The following is a 20883-nucleotide window of genomic DNA, read 5'->3' on the forward strand; positions in this document are numbered from 1 at the left end:
AATTATATTTATCGCCTTAGCACTAGTATTAACAACGAAAATTTATTGCCCTAAAACCTGTGGAAACATTGGAACCATAAACAACTAATGAAGTCAAAAACTATGTTATATGAAATAGGATTTTTATTTTTCATAAAATTAATAAGACAAAAATTATGCACATACATGTTCATATATGTATGTATAAGGAACACTTCAATGAAAAATAAGTTACTAGTTATGCCTCTGTAAGCATGGTATCCAGATCATAAGAAAACGCTAAAAAATATTTTTATTTTCGCCATTGTAAACCAAACTTGAAGACTTTTTATTTGGAAATATGTATTCAACTTTTTTATTGTTCATTTTCTTTACAAGCGTTTTCTTGTGATCTGGATATCGGGCTTTACAGAAAGTCAACTTAAAATAATTTAATAAATCACATCCATGCGAATATTTTCAAAGTAAACTTGGTTTAGTAAAACTTTATATGTATTTTTCGCAAGGAGCTCTTTAAAGAAAAAAGAGAAATGAACTTAAAATTATTCAATACATCAAATCCATGCGGATATTTTGTCAGTAAACTGGTTTAGCAAAATTTTGTATAGCTTTTTTAAAATGAACACTTCAAAAAAAGTTAGTAGTTATGTTTCCTTACAGAAAATCAACTTAAAATAATTTAATACATCAAATCCATGCGGATATTTTAACAAAAAACTTGGTTAAGCAAAATATTTTTTAGAAGAAACACTTCACGACGCCGATAATTGTACAATAATAACAGCTGGCTCTGCCAATTTTAATTGATGAATGAAAAAAATTCTCAAGTCGCTGGACGACATCACATAATACACCATCATAATTATAATTATATTTATCGCCTTAGTTATTTCTGTAAAAACTGTGGAAACATTGGAACCATAAACAACTAATGAAGCCAAAAACTATGTTATATGAAATAGTATTTATATTTTTCATAAAATTAATGAGACAAAAATTACGCAAGTACATGTTCATATATGTGTGTATAAGGAATACTTCAATGAAAAATAAGTTAGTAGTTATGCCTCTGTAAGCACGGTATCCAGATCATAAGAAAACGCTCAAGAAATATTTTTATTTTCCCCATTGTAAGCCAAACTTGAAGACTTTTTATTTGAAAATATGTATTCAACTTTTTTATTGTTCATTTTCTTTACAAGCGTTTTCTTGTGATCTGGATATCGGGCTTTACAGAAAATCAACATAAAATAATTTAATAAATCATATCCATGCGAATATTTTCAAAGTAAACTTGGTTTAGAAGACTTTTTATGTATTTTTCGTAAGGAGCTCTTTAAAAAAAAAAGAGATGAACTTAAAATTATTCAATACATCAAATCCATGCGGATATTTTGACAGTAAACTGGTTTAGCAAAATTTTGTATCGCTTTTTTATAATGAACAATTCAAACAAAGTTAGTAGTTCTGTTTCCTAACAGAAAATCATCTTGAAATAATTTAATGCATCAAATCCATGCAGATATTTTAACAATAAACTTTGTTAAGCAAAATATTATTTTTTTTTTATAAGAAACACTTCAAAAAAATAAAAAGGGATTGTATTTATGTTTCATTAGAGAAAATCTACTTAAACTAATTAATACATACGCGGATAATTGCAAAGAAAACTAGGTTTACCAAGTAACGCCCGCGGCTCTATTTATATTTATGAAATTCGGAAACTAATATTATTAACAACAGCAGGAGGAAATGATTCGAAATCGTTTAAGGACACTTGGCCGTCTGCTTGCTACCATGAAGAATATCGATCCAGATATAACAGATTTTAAATCAATTTATAATCCACCATATTATAAAACAATGGTGAAGGCTGCAGGAGTAATCTCAGGATTTGATCCAATGACTGGAGTGCATAAGACTCCCTCACTTGCAACTTCCATCGGCACCTATATCAGAGCAGTAGGCGAGCTTCTAAAGCTGCATTGGGTGGAAAACAATGCTGATGAAAAGGAAAAGGTTGTGGACAAATACTTGTTCCTTCACAGCATGCAATACAGTCATGTCATTAACAGGGTCGCAAGCGAGGACCAATGCGAGAAACAAATAAAGCCATTACCAACAACCAGTGATATAAAAAACTAGCTAGCCACCTCAATGATAAGATGATTAGTTCTTACGAAACCCTGCAGCAACAATATCATTATCAGACGTGGATAAGTCTTCTGGAATATACATTAATATCTATTCAGACTTTTAACCAACGTCGAGCGGGGGAAATCGAAAGGGCGCTGATTCTTGACCTGAAAGCAATCGAGAAAATATCAGAAGCGGAAAACCCAGAAATTTATGAGAAACTGTCTGCAATGGAGAAAAACTTAGCTGAAAAACACTCAATATTTATGATAACGGGGAAATTGGGACGGGTTGTTCCTGTTCTTCTCAGTTCGCAAATGGAAACGTCTATAAATTTGATTTTGTCCCACCGAACCTCCGCGAAAGTTCCAGCAAATAACCCTTAAATTTTTGGTATACCGGGCTTCACTGACGTAAAGTTTAAATATCTTCGGGCTTGCCAGTTAATGCGAAAGTTTTCAGAGGAATGTGGCGCTGAATACCCTGAAGGGCTACGTGGAACATATTTAAGAAAACATATTGCAACGACTTGTGCTGGAGATAACATGGACTAAAATAAAATCACGGATATAGCCAATTTCATGGGTCAAGCTGAGGCTACTCATAGATCCCACTATATGCAATCGGTTGTATCACGAGATGTGCTGGGTGTTGCCAACGTACTTCGCAAAGCACAAGGTAATGAAGAAAGCGTTGCAGATCAAAGTGCCAGTGGTTCAATTTTTCAAGCGTGTCAATTTACAGATGAAAACAATAAATTTGATTCCATCGTGTTCCGACATTTCCACTAATAAGCCTGGATTTAATGCCGATGATAATATTAGACAAATTATACATTCATCTGGGGAAGAAGATTCGAGTAAAGAAAGCAACTCTGATAAACTTTATTTATTAGAAAAAAATGTTAAAAAATCCAAAATTAAAAATGGTGTCGAGATGAGGTAAATCAGGTGGATATAGCTGATTTCATGGGTCAGCACTCCAGTGCATAAGATTCCTTCACTGGCAACTTCCATCGGCACCTATACTAGAGCAGCAGGTGAGCTGTTACAAATATGAACATATCATACACATATTTATCAGACGAGACCCTGGCGACCGCAAGTTCCACATCGAACCGGGGCGTGGGGGGTGTTTTGACCTAGAAGGTTCAATGTGGTCATATCAAATCGTTCCCGAGGTGGTCGGGCTAGTACCTTATAATGATAGTATCCGGAACGTACCGTATCTTTATCCGGCAAAGGACCATCACGCCGATAACACTCTCCAAAATTTTCGGAATGTCTTTATCGTTAAAATAAACACAACATTACCAAAAACTAGTGATATAAAAAAACTAGCTAACTACCTCAATAATGAAATGATTAGTTCTTACGAAACTCTGCAGCGACAATATGATTATCAGACCTGGGTAAGTCTTCTCGACTCCCTCACTGGCTATTTCCATCGGCACCTATACTTGAACAGTAGGTGAACTACTAAAACGTCATTGGGTGAAAACCAATGAAAAAGGAAAGAAAAAGGTTGCCGACAAAGACTCTTCACACAATGCAAAACAGTTAAGAAACTAACAGGGTCGCACGCGACGACCAATGTGAAAAACATGGCCAACAATGTGGATGGTCCTTTTTATCCGGTAATTTGTGGTAAATATCATCATTAAAGGCCCGACCATCTCGGGAACGATTTGATATGACCACGTCGAACATTCTAAGTTAATGGATTTTAGTCGCCTCTTACGACAGGTATGCCTACCGCGGGAATATTCTAGGCCCCTTAACCCGCTGGGGTATACAACCATTACCCACAACCAACGAAGGCAAAAGAATATATGTATCTCAATAATAAAATGATTTTCTTATGCAACTCTGCAGCGACAATATAGTTAAAAAAAAATAAAGCCATGAGCGTTATATCCTTTTCTCGGCGGACGTTGTTTGCTTTTTAAAAATTAAACTTTTCAAACAAGCAATAAGGCCCGCGAGCGTTATTGCATTATCTAGGCTGGCCTTATTTCCCTGTTTTTGCCACGGGTGTTATTGCACTGTACCACACTCCTCAAAGAAAAAAATGTTTGTAGCTATATTTCCTTAACCCTTTCCTTCCCATGGTAGCCATATGGCTACCAATCTGTTTCACCCACTGAGCCAAATGTACCAAACAAATTTTAATACAGGGTCATTTCGAATACTATTTCTATTAAAAAAACATAGTTTAATTTTTTTATAGCTGCTTCTTAATTTTGGAAAGAAAAGGGTTAAAGAAGATCAGCAAAAAATAATCTAAGGAAGTGGTTATTTGTCCAGCAAATCCGAATGTTGTTGCTGTCTAGAATGAAGCAAAATGAAGAAAAACATCAAAAAAAGAAATAAAAAATACAAAAAAACTTGATGTAGTATGTTTGATGAGCTTGAGCTCACAGAGTAAAATGCATTAGGGGAATCATTTAACTTTATAAATGCCTTATAAAGTGTGTAAACGTATAAATTTATCTAGTGCGTAAACGAACTGTCAAATTTTGTTAGATAAATCGTTTACACAATTTGTATAAATTTACGCGCACATTTCATGGTGTTCACGCGGTAAACTTAAAGGAATGCAACCTGGCAAACATAATTGCCGTCCAATTCATCAGAAATCGCCAACAACAGTAATTCATTTACAAGAATTTCTTAGTAAAGATGTTTAAGTTTTGATTTTTCACTTAATGTTGGCATTTTTAATTTGTATAACAATCAAAAGTTTTTTGGTAATAATACATCTGATCGATAATTAAGTTTATTAAGAATAATACTAGGTGCGTTCATATTACAGCGTGTGTAAATGGATATAATTTTACACCTTACACCCTAAATTTATTTAAGAAGTCCTCCTAATGTTTCTTTTCGTATAAAACTTTTAATTGGTCGATACTTCGACTTTACTCTGAAGTCATCACCAGGAACACATCATTATGCTTTATCATGTGTTCCTGATGATGACTTCAGAGTAGAGTCGATATATCGACCAATTAGAAGTTTTATACGAAAAGTAACTTTAGGGGGACTCATGAAAGCATATAAACTTATAAGGCGTAAAATTATATCCATTTACACACGCTTTTATATGAACGCACCTAGTAATACTCTTGATAAACTTGATTGTTTATCAGCTGTATTATTGCCAAACAAAATTTTTTTGATTGTTATACAAATTAAAAATGCCAAGATTAAGTAAAAAATCAAAACTAAAACGCCTTTACTTGCTGATGTTGGAGATTTCTGATGAAAATGCCTGCTGTATTGTCTGCAAGCTTGCATTCCTTTGAGTTTACCGCGTTTACACAATGAAATGTGCGCGTAAATTTATACAAATTGTGTAAATGATAAAATTTCATACAAAATTTGTCAGCTCGTTTACGCACTAAATAAATTTATACGTTTACACACTTTATAAGGCATTTATACGGTTACATGAGTCCCCCTTTTGTGTTTTACTTTATGGTCTCAAGTAGAGTTGGGTCGTTTCGTTCTGAACTTGTTCAATTGACCGGGTCTCTCTACTGAACAAGTGAACTAGATCTTCGATCTCGGTTCTATTTGTTCTTTTAGTTCTTTCTATCTTCTCGTTCGCGAACGCTGTAAATTCATACATACATATGTACGTAGAATTTCACAGTAAACACGAATGTCGATGATGCCACTTACACTAAAGATATGTATGTGTGGAATTGCTACAATAAGCTTTTACAATTTGTGTCTGTACCCTTTCAACTTCCTGAATCTTCCGACACCCCCCATCTATGTGTGAGCAGCAGTGAACAAATTTGCTTGAAAAAAAAGGAACAGAGGAACAAAAACAACAACTTATTCGTTCATCAGAAAAAGAACGAAAGAACCGAATCTCGAACTCTAGTCTCAAGCTCGTCAAACATGTTACATCAAATAATTTTCTAAATTTTTGTACCACATTTCCTGGACAGCCATAATTTAATTCACCAAATCTAGATTATACTTCTTTTTTTCATTGGATGCCCATGTTCTTAGTTGGTTAATGGTTCTTGTACACCATGGGTTGTCTGATTTGAATTTCCTTAACTCTTTGTTGTTCGGCAATCGCATGCTTCGAATCATCGCACCAAATGCAGCGGTGGCAGCGGCTTTTTCTTCTTTGCTCCACCTGATTTTCCTCATCTCGACAACATTTTTAATTTTGGACTTTTTAACGTTTTTTTCTATTGAATAAGATTTATCAGAGTTGCTTTCTTCGCTCGAATCTTCTTCCGAAGATGAGTGTATAATTTTTCTGATATTATCATCGGCATTAAATCTAGGCTTATCAATGGTAATTTCTGAATATGATGGAGTAGGATTTAAATCAGATTTATCGTTTTCATCTGTAAATTGACACGCTTGAAAAATTGAACCACTGGCGCTCTGATCTGCAACGTTTTCTTCATCCCCTTGTGCTTTTTGAAGTACATTGGCAACACCCAGTACATCTCGTGATACAACCGATCGCCTATAGTGGGATCTATGAATAGCCTCAGCATGACCCATGAAATTGGCTATATCCGTGATTTTATTTTCGTCCATGTTATCTCCAGCACAAGTCGTTGCAATGTGTTTTCTTAAATATGTTCCACGTAGCCTTTCAGGGTATTCAGCGCCACATTCCTCTGAAAACTTTCGCATTAACTGGCAAGCCCGAAGATATTTAAACCTTCCGTCAGTGAAGCCCGGTATACCAAAAATGTAAGGGTTATTTGCTGGAACTTTTGCGGAGATTCGGTGGGACAAAATCAAATTTATAGATGTTTCCATTTGCGAGTTGAGAAGAACAGGAACAACCCGCCCCAATTTCCCCGTTATCATAAATCTTGAGTATTTTTCAGCTAAGTTTTTCTCGGTTGCAGACAGTTTCTCATAAATTTCTGGGTTTTCCGCTTCTGATATTTTCTCGATTGCCTTCAGGTCAAGAATCAGCGCCCTTTCGATTTCCCCCGCTCGACGTCGGTTAAAAGTCTGAATAGATATTAATGTATATTCCAGAAGACTTATCCAGGTCTGATAATGATATTGTCGCTGCAGGTTTTCGTAAGAACTAATCATTTTACCATTGAGGTAGCTAGCTAGTTTTTTTATATCGCTGGTTGTTGGTAATGGCTTTATTTGTTGGCGCTGTTTCTCGCATTGGTCCTCTCGTGCGATCCTGTTAATGACTTGACTGTATTGCATGCTGTGAAGGAACAAGTATTTGTCCACAACCTTTTCCTTTTCATCAGCATTGTTTTCCACCCAATGAAGCTTTAGAAGCTCGCCTACCGCTCTAATATAGGTGCCGATGGAAGTTGCAAGTGAGGGAGTCATATGCACTCCAGTCATTGGATCAAATCCTGAGATTACTCTCACAGCCTTCACCATTGTTTTATAATATGGTGGATTATAAATGGATTTAAAATCCGTTATATCTGGATCGATATCCTTCATGGTAGCAAGCAGACGTCCAAGTGTCCTTAAACGATTTCGAATCATTTCCTCCTGCTGCAGTTTGTAATATTTCTCGCACAAGCAATTTCCGAATTTGATTAACAGTTCATCATACCTAACCAGCCGGACGATATCATCTTCTCTTAACACTGCCATTATCTTTATAAGTCGCGGATTAGCATCTTGATGCAGTCGCCCTTCGATTCGCCTTGAAAGAACAACGTTGGATCGTGTACCTTTAGCCGACGCACCCAAACAGCTTTGACGATGTCGTCTGATCGACTTAAACGAAAAAACTCCCTTGCAATTGTGGCAAGTTTTATACATTGCTGCTGATCTGTGTTCTTTCGGCCTTCGCGAAACAATTAACTCTCCGGTTTTGTTATAAATGCTATTGGTATTATACAAGTAGTTTCCTCTTAGGCGCAATGTTTCGATAATTTTTTTTCTCTCGGCGTTACCTATAATAATTTGGAAACTTATCTAAGTAAGGAGGAAATGACGGTATTACTTTACTGGGAAAGTTATTTCCCTCTACGTCAAAATTTACCTCTAACTCTACCTGTATCTGTATCTTGTCTTTATTTTTATCTTTATCTCTACCTATGTATATCTATATCTGTATGTACATCTATGTCCATATGTTACTCTTTCAAATATTTCTTAAAATATACACAACGTTTAAGGGAACGAAGAGGATATATTTATTCAATGAATACATAAATAAACTTCGAACACATTTGACTCCATGACAATATATGCGAAAAAGAGATAAAATATTTGATATTCAGTGCGACAATACATATTGGAATAATAATAATTGTCTAATATTTAATAGCAGAGCGTCCTTATCTTTAACAACTTCATTGCGCATTTTTGGCGTGGATGCTACTAGTTTAGGAATCAAGCTCTCTGGAATGTCCAACCAGGCTCGGTTTGTGGTCTCAAATAGCTTTTTTTGTCCCGTTCACTCCTTGCATGTCATCATCCTATTGAGTATCTCTGAAAGATTCTCAATAGGATTGAGGTCAAGAGATTGTGCTGAGCATTTGAGCACAATTTTTCCCTATGTAATCCAATTTGCCACCAAGTTTGAGGAGAGCTTTGTTTTGAAAAAACCACGAAAGAGCCATATTACACTCCGCATGGGGAAGCATCACGTTCTCGAGTATGTTTTTTGTATAGAAGCCGAACCATAATGTCATCTATTAAATGGAAGGTGCAACAGCGAACCCATCAAAATGTTCCTGCACCATAATACTACCTCCACCATACCTAACCGTACTTTTGCAGTATGGCGGATCGAATCGTTTATTTTTTGGTCGTTTGCGTATTGCAAATTAAATTTTGAACAATCAGAAAAGAATATTCTTTTAATTCGTGTAACTAACCACTTAATGTTCTCAAGTGTAAATTGCAGCCGTTTTAGCGGATTTTTTAGCAAATAAAAGGCTTTCTAGCTCCCTTATAGCTTTTCATTCCACCTGCACATGTTCTGCGTTGTACTTTCAAGTTTAAAGCTTTAACTTAGCTTTCTGTCGACTTATCTCGACATTCCTTTAATTCTATCATTTTTCGGGAGTCGTCATACTGTGTTGTAACTTTGGATCGACCTCCCCAATGAAGAGTTTCCACAGTTCCCGAGTTTCTGAATATTTTTACTGCGCACTTTTTAATACCTTTTTGAGATATACCGCTTTTTTAGTTACTCATAATTAACTTTTTTAATTAGACTGATTGCTTGTTATCCGTCATTACCAATTTTGAAATAAAGTTCATTCAGTTTATAGAATATTTAACATGGAACTTCTTTTGACTTTTATTCCAACAAAATAGAGGTTGAACACGTAACCAAAATATCCCAACCACGTATGGCATGCAAAGACTTAAAAAATAAGGGAATTTCGGAAGGCTACTGCGATAAACTCAGACGAGTCAAATATGTTTTGCCACTCTGAATATATCATAGATCCGATTTTTTCACATATAATAGAACGGAATCAAAATTTTTAAAGCTTTTTTATGTTTTCTAAAAATAAATAAGCCCTCTTCATTTTTGTACAGTTAACGTATATTAAAAATGTTTTCAAGATTAAGATACAATAATATCAGTAGAAGGTATCACTCCAATATGTTTCGTCTGACACTGTAACTATATCTTTATCTGTGCCTGTTCTTTATCTGTATTTATGTTTATTGTTATATTTATCTTTATTTTTATGTTGTTGTATCTGTGTCTGCATCTTTATTTTTATATTTATATTTATCTTTATCAATATCTAATTTTACAGAATTTGAGCTAGCGCGGTCTGTTAATGATATAGTTCTATACCACACCTAGCTAAGGTCTAGTCCAATTCGGGACCTTATAGGCCTTAGTAAACAAGACCCGTCTTCCTCGCATTGCTGGTCAAACTTGGATAAGATGCTAGTTATGTATGTATATCGCGATCAATCAGATGGTCAAAAACGTACTCTACTTATGACACCTGGAACGTGATTTTGGTACCTGTAAGTTTGATTTTACGGTCTCATACTGATTTTGTGGCCCCTAAATATAGGGAAGGCTGAACGTATTTCAATGAAATTAAGACCACTCATGTTAGAGACATATTACTGAAAAGATATTCATTCTCAATTTAATTTAGTAAAAGTGATTAATTTGAAAGCATAATCTTATTGGTAATTTCTCCTACGATTTTTACCACTTATCATAAAGAGGTACCCAGGAACCGGTTCTTGCACCGGTACAAGTTTCTTCTAAATGTTTCGAACCTCTGAACCGAACCTCTAGTTTCAAATAAGTGCACAGCTTACCTACTTTTTCAAATAATCAAAGATGCTGTATAAACTTCCTTATGGTACCCGGGTACTTAGCCATCCGAACTAAGAAGAAAAATTATTCATGAACAGGACGGTTAAGGGTCACGCCCACTTTTATATAAAAGAAATTTAAAAGCACCGTAGAGAAATATAATAGGCAGTGTCTTTGGGAAAAACTATTTTATATCAATACCAATTTACATATAAAGTGTATTTAAAATAAGAAAATGAATTAGCAAAATAAGTTTGGAAATCTGCGTGGCATCGCGTCTGTTGTTGTTGGTTTAACAGTGCTTCGTCCCATTCAAAGGGTGCGACCACTCACAAATTTTCACGGAAGTCCTCTAGCGGAAGTCCAAGGAAACTAGCACTTTCAACAGGGTTGGACCATAGCGATTCTGCTGTTAGAGGCATAGGTTCCACATTACAGGTGGAAAGATGGTTGTGTCATGTCGGGACACATCACATGCGGGGTATACGTTAAGTATGTTGCAGCCAATTCTGGATAGGTAAGAGTTTAACTTGTTACAGTATCCAGTATCCCTATGGGCTAGTTTCCTTGGACTTCCGTTAGAGGACTTCGATGACAATTTGTGAGTGTTCCCACCCTTTGAATGCGTCGGAGCACTGTTAAAACAACAACAACAAGGAGACATCCTGCAGCAGTTCCAAGCGCAGTATTTAGTTAGGCCTGCAGCCTTTTTCAGTTTATTTTTCTTAAGGCAGGTGACCAAACTGGTGACTCGTAGCACATGAGCGGCCGGTCAATTTCTTTGTAAGTTGTGAGTATCGTTTCTTTGTTTTTGCCCCAGATGCTACCGGCGAGCGATTTAATGATATTGTGCGGCTTTGTACTTTACACACAATTGCGAAAACATGTGCCTTGAAAGCAAGTGTTATCGAACGTTATCCTAAGACCTTGGGGTGGCTTTGCTAATTTTGGAGGGTCAGGGCCAGTTACCATAACTGCAATCGTCGGCATTGGAAATTATGGTTACTCCTTCTGGTGAAGAAGAAATCTTTGAGGTATAGTAATTAAACAATCGTAGGGATAGGACACCACCCCGTGGTATCCCTTGTTTAACTCTCCTTGGTTTAGATGTTTCGTTTTTATTTTACAAAATTATATATTTATAAAAGGTGGCCGTTTTTGTCGTCCGATTTCGCTGATTTTAAATAGCAAAGACAGACGAGTGCCAAGGAATCCACATACTAAATTTCATTAAGATATATCAAAAGTCATGTTATCCAGTACACAGACAAACCGACAGGCATGGCATAGTAAGTTTTTTTCATTTTATTATTTTTGTATCGTCGGTCCCATTGAAAACTAACACGCTTTCCTTGTTCGCGTGGAAAACTAACACATTTCAGCTTTTCGCGGGTAAGACTAACATATTTCGGTATTTGGCGTGGAAGACTAACACAGTTCGTTACGGAAAGCTTAAGTCCGAATTTTCAGGGTTGTGCGACCCTTACAAGGTTATGCAAAAAACATTGTTATCTATTTTAATCAATATCTCGCGAACCGCAGGGGATCGATAAAATGACGAAAAAATGTGAGCGAGAATGAAAATCATCCTTTGGCACCGTAATATTTTTATATGAGTTCATTGAATCAAAAAATGACCAAAGTAAAAAATGTAGACACTTTTATCACGAATCGAACGAATGTTTTCGTCTAACACTTGCGGATCGCGAAATATTGATTAAAATATATAAAAATATTTTTTTTTTAATAACTTTGAAAAAAATATTCGCACGACCCTGAAAATATGACCGTAAGCTTTCCTTAACGAACTGTGTTAGTTTTCTACGCGAACAGCTGAAACATGTTACTCTTCCACGCAAAATGTTGAAATGTGTTAGTCTTCCACGCGAACAATTGAAATGTCTTAGTCTTCCACGTAAAGAACGAACTATGCTAGTCTTCTACGCGTACACGAACCGTGTTAGTCTTCCACGGAAATTGAAACGTCTTAGTCTTCCATGGGAGCGACGATATATGGAAGTCTATATTTGTCTCGATTAGTTTATGCCGTTATGTCAGCAAAGTTAATGTACTCTGTGAGCCTTGCTCAGATGAGTACCTATAATAAGTGTATAAATTTACATATGTTTCTATTGAAATTTTTGAAACAATTTGTAAAAAATGTAATGAATACCTCTAGGTAAAATTGTAAACTTCTTTACAGGGGACTCGTTTTTATGAACATTTTCCAAATGACGGCTAATGACAGTTTGCATTTTTTTACAAAAAAAGCAAAAGTTAAGTTTACTCTTTTTTGTACTTTTCTTTACGCATAGCTCTTTATCGTCCATATTACCCGCAACAACAGGAAGCTCTATGGGAAAAGAATTATCGCCTTCATTTTCAGTCAAAGATGTTTCTGTCAAATTCCAAATCGGGCTGTTCTCGTTTTCGGTGGATTCAGCAATTGGTACGGTTTGTTGAAGTTGTGCTTCAAAAGATGAACAACTAGCGACATTAGTCTCCAACTCATTGTCTTCTAAACTTGCATTCAGCTCCGGGTCATTCAAAGTCCTCATTATTGATTCTTTTGTATTTATTGAACCTTGGGTTCTAGTATAGCGGTTATCAAGGTCGCTTAAATTCGCCTCTATTACATCTTCAAGTGAAGCATCACCTAATTAAATTAGAAATAGTTTTTAGCAAGAGTTTGAATTTGTGGTATTTCTTTACTTTGGTTCAGAACTGTTAAACCATGTCTTAAAATGTCGGGGAAGGTATCAAAAGTAGCTTTTGACCTCTGTATCAATTCCACTAAACCGGTAATTTGAAATTTTGCTTCTGTTCAAAGTGTGCGTCCGTACAATAAAAAATTATTTATTTGTATTGTTTTCTACAATCCATGTTACAAAACAATATACAATATTCCAAAACAACCCGCGTAGGAAGTTTATTATTTTGGTGAAAATCTGTCCAAATGTACACTGAAACATGCAAAACATGGCAAATTGGATAGGTTTCGATGGAGTTTTCTACCTTCTTTGACTTTCTTAACATTTAAAGTACCCTTTTACCGAATCTCAGCAAATCGGATCAAAAATAAAATTTTGTAGAATAAGTCGGCCCCGGGCCCTCTCCCGAAAGGAAAATTTCCGAAATATATGGCTGGTCAAAGAGATGCAAATGTAATATATTTCAATCGCACCATATATGGAATAGGCGGGTCCATGGTCCATTTTCTGGAAAGGAGAGTTTCTCAAATATTATAATGGTCAAAGAGCTACACCTGTACCGAATTTAAGCAAATCGAACCATAAATAAGACTTTCTGGAATAGGTAGGCCCTTGGTACACTTCTGCATGCCCGAAATTGATTTTCTAAATATCTGGGGAAGTAAAAAGGTCCAAATGAAAATACTTCCCGTTTATAAGGGGAAAATAAAAATTCTCTTTGAGCGGTTACATAGATTAAAACTCGAAAGCAAAATTTGCCCGTTGTGACGACTTTCGGAGTTTTCACGATCCTTTGCCAGCTAGCAAATGTTTTCCACTAATTTTAAAACGTCACCGGGTACTGAAGTGTGTTTCAAAATTCTAGCTTTTAGGGAAGTTACTCAAATGTATTTTGGGTATTTCTATATGACAGCATGACACTGGTAATACGCGTCCAAAAATATCGAGATTGGTGTCAAAAGGCGCGCATTAACTTCGACAACACTAATAAGCGGAAAATAAAAATTTTTGCTCGTTCGAAAGATATTAAGGAAAACCCGAAAAATGGCCCCAGAGTGCTCCGAAACCGGGGGTGGGATCCATAGTATTTTTGCGCAGAACACCTTTCTGCATTGGCGGCCTTCAGCCGCGTTTATAAAAAATTACCCTGGGTGGGTCCAACACCGGTTTGGAGACGAATACTGTATCCGCGCAAAACACTTATGTTAAAAATTGTTTGTGGGTACGACAAAAGCATCAACATTACAACAACCACATGAAAATTTTAAATTTCTTTTGCAAATATCTCTTGTACGAGCTAAAATTTTTGTTTTCCGGATTATTGTCGTCGAGGTCAATACGCATCTTTTGACACCTCTCTCGACATTTTTGAATGTATCTTTTGCAAGACCCCAATTTTGTCCTGAAATTCGCATAAAAACACCAATCGAATCTAATATAAAAGAAGTAAGACCTTGGTGAAAATTTTGGTAACGTTTTACACGACGGTGCACCACCTAATTTTTATCAAAAAATATCAAAGGTGGCATCAAAAGACGCGTCTCGACCTCCGTTTTAATAATCTGAAAGCGGAAATCAATTTTATTCCTGTCGAAAGTTATTTACAAAAAACCGTAAAATCACCCCGAGAGAGTTCGATATATGGTAGTTTTTTTTTGCATAGAAGACCTTTCTGCGTTGGCGGCCTTCGGCCGCGATTTAAAAAAATAACCGTGGGTGGGTCCGACACCGGTTTGGGGATCAAAACTAAATGCGTGCAGAACACCTTTCTGCATTAGTGTGTGTTTACAACAAAGCTGGCAAAAAACAACAACCACATGAAAATTTGGGCCGATTTTTTGCTAATATCTTTTGACAGCAAAAAAAATTTAATTTTTGCTTCCGGATTCTGAGAACGGAGGTCGAGACGGGTCTTTTGATACCACCTTTCGTAATTTTTGATAAAATCTAGGTGGTGCACCGTCTTGTAAACATTACTTTTTGTACCATGTTACACATTTTTTTTGTACCATGGATAGTAGAAAACATGATTTAATTGTATAGATGCTTCTGCGTGTGCTAGAATCTCCAAAACAACTTGCGTTGGTCAAACCAAAGTAAATAATTACTTTATCTCTCAATTTTACACAAACTTACCTAAAACATCGTCTAACATCATACTGATATCTATCTCCTCCATTTTAAAGTTTTTAAGTTATAAAATATAAAATTTCAACTTTACCCACTTCTTTTTACCCACTTCCGCAATTAAAAATTCTTGTTTGGTTAGTAATTGGAAAGTAATATCGAAGCCATAAAGAAATTCGATACTTTCATTTGAACAACAGCTTTGTTCTTTTGCCAGCCCGACGGTCACCCAAATACCCAAAAAGTGTTCTTTTTAAACGGTTTTATTTAGCTTGACATGACAAGCTGGCTGGCACGACATTTTTAATTGAAATTTAAGTAACTTCACGATAAGCTACAAGCTTGAAACTTGGAATGTAGTTCAGAACCCGAACCAGGTTAAGTATAAAAAAAGCTTGTTCCCAAACATTGGTATAAGCAGTACCCTGGATGAATGTTAATTCTGTCTTGATATGCAAAACTTCAAATTTAATAAATACAAAATTATTTCCATAAGTGACGTAGATTGAAATTATTGGCAATTGTCGATTTCAACCAATTTTGCATCTTTTTCATTATTTTGCAAATTTTTCGAATTCTCAAGGTATTGGGATTACTATATAAATACTTTCATAAAGATGAGCTCTATGACTTGGATTTTTCAGTAATCTATCAGAAACAACTATATTTTATATAATTCTAATACTGGCCAGATTTGAAAGTTTAGCGTTGCTTCGCATGTTAAGGTGCCTCTGTCTTAATTTTTTCTTTATATTTTTGCGTCATCCGATTTGAGTTCCGATACCACTTCCGCGTCGAAGAGAAGCTCCAATAATCGAATCAGCTGCTTCAGAGATCGTGAAGTACGAAGAGGGACCAAAGAAGCATTTCGTTTGCAATTGGCTAGTTAAGTTAAGAATGAGCTAAACTAGAGTAAACTGCCTTTTCATATGGAGTATAATCCAGCCAACTGTAATCGAAACGAAATTTTTGTGCGAGCTCTGAAACGTCAAACAAGGGCCACGTGCTAAATGGGATAAAAGGATAAGTTTTGACAGACTGAAGGAAAACTCTGACATTTATCGTGGTGAATTGGGGCGCCATAATTTTCACTAGCCTATGGGGCCAGGTAAAATTTTGACAATTGGTCATGTAATCATACATACATTGTTTCGCAGAAATATAAATAATGGAAACAACAAAGTATAAATGGATGAAAAGAAAAACGAAAGCCATGAGAACACAATTGGATGTATTGAAAAATAGAGCCATTGCTCGTGTTTTTGATTTGTAAAATGTGAGAATTTTCCTTGTAATTTCACGCAGATAAAACTACAACTTGAGTACACCGGCTGTGTGCCAATAAGTTACATTTTACTCTATGAAAAAATGTGGTGTACAAACTTTCTATTTGGTGAAAAATTTCTGATTGAACTACGCCAAATAATATGTGAAATTTTCTACAATATTCACCTGTTTGATTTTTTGTTACATGTTTTATTCGCACTGTTTTATTCAAGTTTTTTCTTTTCACGCGGCCACCGTGGTGTAATGGTAGCGTGCTCCGCCTATCACACCGTATGCCCTGGGTTCAACTCCCGGGCAAAGCAACATCAAAATTTTAGAAATAAGATTTTTCAATTAGAAGAAAATTTTTCTAATTTTTCTTTTCACGTGTTTTCCTTTTTGTAGGTGTCAAAATTTTACCAAGCCTCATAAGCTAATGATAATTCTGACCTTCCAAATCTCAAGTGTCAAAACCTTTATTCGGTCTGTCAAAGTTTCAGTTTTTAACGCATTTGGCAATGTGCACCTCATTTGTCATCTGAGCAAAAAGTTGCTGATTAGCACACAGCCAAAGCCACATTTTTTAATAACTGATTTAGCCCAAAAGTACCCGAAGGCTCACTAAGGAACACTCTCAAAACATTGAATGCACAAATATATCGATTTATCGAAAATATTAACTATTCGCTACGGGTACTGCTACAGGCTCAATATTATTGAAGGTACTTATTTGAATGCAACACGTTCAATATTTATACATAAGCAATTTAATATATGGCGTCGCTTTGATGCAAACTTTTTTCTACAACAAGTATTTTTCTTCGAGCGCAATAATATTAATCAATTCTTATTATGCAAACTTTTTAAATGATGTTATTTGGGATTTAGACAAAATATTCCTTTTGCGTTATCTAATATTGAGACTAGCCTCTCAACCGGTTTTGGAAATTTTGCTTAAATAAAATGCCGCGTAGTCATAGTCATAGTAAAATAGGTCTTAAATTCAGTTGCAGCATTTTTGAAAGATAGCTCATAGGAAATTTTGTCAAAAATCCGTAACTAAATTTAAAACCTTTATTATTTTGACTATGACTATGCGCCAATAAAAATATGAAACCTTTAAAATTTTTCGATTTCACACATGACATGAAATACCATTTTTTGTGCTTGTTAGAGGCAATATCTATAAAGATATTTAGGAATAACTAAATATTATTGCTGATGTACATGATATGCAACTTTTCCATAAATTATGTTAAAAATTCTGAACTGTAGTAAAACGTGCATTCAACATATTCAGAAAGTCAATTCAGATTTCGTACTAATAGTAATTATTTTAAGTTTTAGAACTAAAAATTAAGTTAGGTTAGGTTGGGTAGCAGCTCTCAAATTAAAGGTCAGCTGACTTGAAACACATATTTCGGTCTATTTCGATTGAGTTTCATCCAATCTACGGAGGTGGCCGTTTACTGCACCTATCAGCCCAGAAGTCATTAAAATCCAAATCTAGTTCCATATCATGGTTCAATAGAATGCGAAAGTCATAGTTTAATGCGGATTTTTACAATTCAAAATAGAGTCCTCTCACCAATGGGCTCGGTACAAGTACCGTAGGCACATCTGGTTTTATCGAGTTATCCTCTCTAGATCCTCCACTATGAGTAAAATCAGGGGCATCTCTTGAAAGGTGCGATATCTGATAACTATAGTCAGTTTAAGGCTATTAACAGCCCCTTATCCAGAGCCTGGTACCGCATATGATATCCAGGCCAATATCCGTCGCCACTAGACATTAAAGTTCTTTTCGGACTATTTTAAAACGTTCGACTTTTCGTAAAAACAAAAGAAAAGTAATTTTACATTTTCAGAAGAATCGAAGGTACACTTTGATGACAGTCATGGAACTGCAATAGGTGAAGTGTCATCAAATTATTCACTTTAGGTAAAATGCTTTGTTTGATAACCGTCACCGAACACGTCATCTCAGGTAAGGTGGCTAGTTTAATAACTGTCACTAAACAGAGCATTTCATACTTCGATTTTGCTTTTGATGACTGTCATCAAACTGAGCACTTTACGTGAGAGGCTAATGGTGACGGTCACCGAAGTAGCCAGAAGTAGCCGAAGTGCGCACTTCTTATATGAAAAAGTCATCAAACTAAGCACCTTACATATATATATATATATATATATATATATATATATATATATATATATATATATATATATGTAAGGTGAGTAGTTTGATGACACCCTTGTTTTTTCTTAAAAAATCGGTTCCAACCCACTCACATATCCTTAATCTATATTCCTTTTTGATATATCTTTTGTATTTTAAAAGATATATCAGTTTTAATGAGACATGGTCATTTTGGTGACTTGAAAAATTATATATATAAAAACGGAATATGTAACGTGGTCACTTTGATAACTGTATATATCATATATAGTGTCATGGAAATGACCATCTAACATATGATTTTGCGTTTATATATTTGATTATGTAACATGGTCATATTGATAACTGTATATATCATATATAGCGTCATGAAAATGACCATCTTACATATGTTTATTAACAAAAATATATATAGTGTCATGAAAATGACCATCTCACATATGTTTTTTCATATATATGATTATGTAAAACGATCATTTTGATAACTATATATATGATATATAGCGTCATGATAATAACCATTTGTTATCTGTCGTTTATGTTTAATGGCTAGTACTGTGACTTAAGATATAAATATATCTTTTTATTATAACTCTGAAAGTTAGGGCAGGATGCTTTAGAAGGATTTAACGGCTATATTTTTTTGATAAAAGAGGGTCCGACGCCCTCTGCGAACTGTTAATTTTGAATAATCTTTTAATTATGTGACGCAATCATCACAATCACACAATTCTAGGCGAAGCAATTCTGAAGAAGTGAACAGTTGCAGCCTTTATTACCTGTTAAAAGTATGAAAATAATTAAATTTTATAAACACAATAGGGCCACTCAGACAAGCGTGGTAATTACACAAGGATTTTCCATACAACATCATAGTTCTCACGACCCTAAAATCAAAGAATAGTATAAAAAATCTGGCCCCAGGTAACTCCTTAATTTCACTTATTTGTGGAGGCAATGGATTTCGAAATTTCTAGATGTCCTTTGGACTCTGCATCACGATCCATCAATATCCCGTGCTACAAGTGTGATAATTGTTGTGATCCAAAAATATCATCAACATTTATTGAACGTCTGGCACGCGCCATAACCCTAGCCCTTCAAGACGGTGGACTAGTTCACCCATTCATTCAAACTTTTTTCGCTCTGCACTACACATTTACCCAACAGGCATTTCTGTAAATGTTTTTGGAAATAACTTTAAGTAAGTTTATAAACTAAGCGGAGTATAAACGCTTTCAATATTAGGGAGACTCATGTAACCGTATAAATGCCTTATGAAATGTGTAAACGTATAAATTTATCTAGTGCGTAAACGAGCTGTCAAATTTTGTATGAAAAATCATTTACACAATTTGTATAAATTTACGCGAACATTTCATTGTGTAAACGCGGTAAACTCAAAGGAATGCAACATTGCAGACATTACAGCAGGCATTTTCATCAGAAATCTCCAACATCAGCAAGTATAGGCGTTTTAGTTTTGATTTTTCACTTAATCTTGGCATTTTTTAATTTGTATAACAATCAAAAAAATTTTGTTTGGCAATAATACAGCTGATAAACAATCAAGTTTATCAAGAGTATTACTAGGTGCGTTCATATAAAAGCGTGTGTAAATGGATACAATTTTACACCTCATAAGTTTATATGCTTTCATGAGTCCCCCTATTAACTAAATTTTAATTTTCTTCAATAATCTTTTTGTAAGCGTTGAGACCGAATGTTTTTTGGTAATTGTTTACTTTAGCTCACAACTGCTAAAACCCGACCAAAAATATCGGGAGAGGTGTCAAGATACGCATTTTGATCCCAGGACCACGAATCCGAGAGGGAAAATTCAAAATTTTATTTCTGTCAAAAGTTATTTCCAAAAAACCGAAATTTGCCCCCGAAGCGCTCCGAAACCCTGGGTGGGGTCCATAGTACTTTTGCGCAGAACACTTTTCTGCATTGGCGGCCTTCGGCCGCGCTTATACAAAATTACCCTGGGTTGGTCCGGCACTGGTTTTGAGACCAAAACTATATCCCCGCAAAACACTTTTTCCCCCAGTTTTTCTTGTGGGTTCTACAAAATCATCAAAACAATAATAACCACATGAAAATTTTCAATTTTGTTTGGAAATATCTCCGAAACGAAATAAAATTTTGACTTCCCGCTCTGGGATTCGTGGTCCTGGGATCAAAACGCGTCTTTTGACA

General features: G+C 35.3%; 1 protein-coding gene across 3 annotated transcripts; it reads right to left on the reverse strand.

The window, feature by feature from the left end:
- Positions 1-105: 105 nt before the first annotated feature.
- Positions 106-15401, reverse strand: LOC137234651 (uncharacterized). Of its 3 annotated transcripts, XM_067758128.1 has the most exons (4): positions 15246-15398; positions 12572-13054; positions 6061-8044; positions 106-4443 (listed from the first exon to the last, which is right to left on the reverse strand). In XM_067758128.1, exons 1-3 carry the CDS (start codon positions 15286-15288, stop codon positions 6084-6086), a joined length of 2487 nt encoding a protein of 828 aa, XP_067614229.1. In that variant the 5' UTR covers positions 15289-15398; the 3' UTR covers positions 106-4443; positions 6061-6083. The 3 variants fall into 3 exon arrangements, with proteins under 3 accessions (XP_067614229.1, XP_067614230.1, XP_067614228.1); XM_067758129.1 differs by having other exon boundaries at positions 106-8044; positions 12734-13054; positions 15246-15401; XM_067758127.1 differs by having other exon boundaries at positions 106-8044.
- Positions 15402-20883: the final 5482 nt, after the last annotated feature.

The sequence above is a fragment of the Eurosta solidaginis genome, chromosome X (assembly GCF_040869045.1).
Source record: "Eurosta solidaginis isolate ZX-2024a chromosome X, ASM4086904v1, whole genome shotgun sequence".
NCBI classification, from domain to species: Eukaryota; Metazoa; Arthropoda; class Insecta; order Diptera; family Tephritidae; genus Eurosta; species Eurosta solidaginis.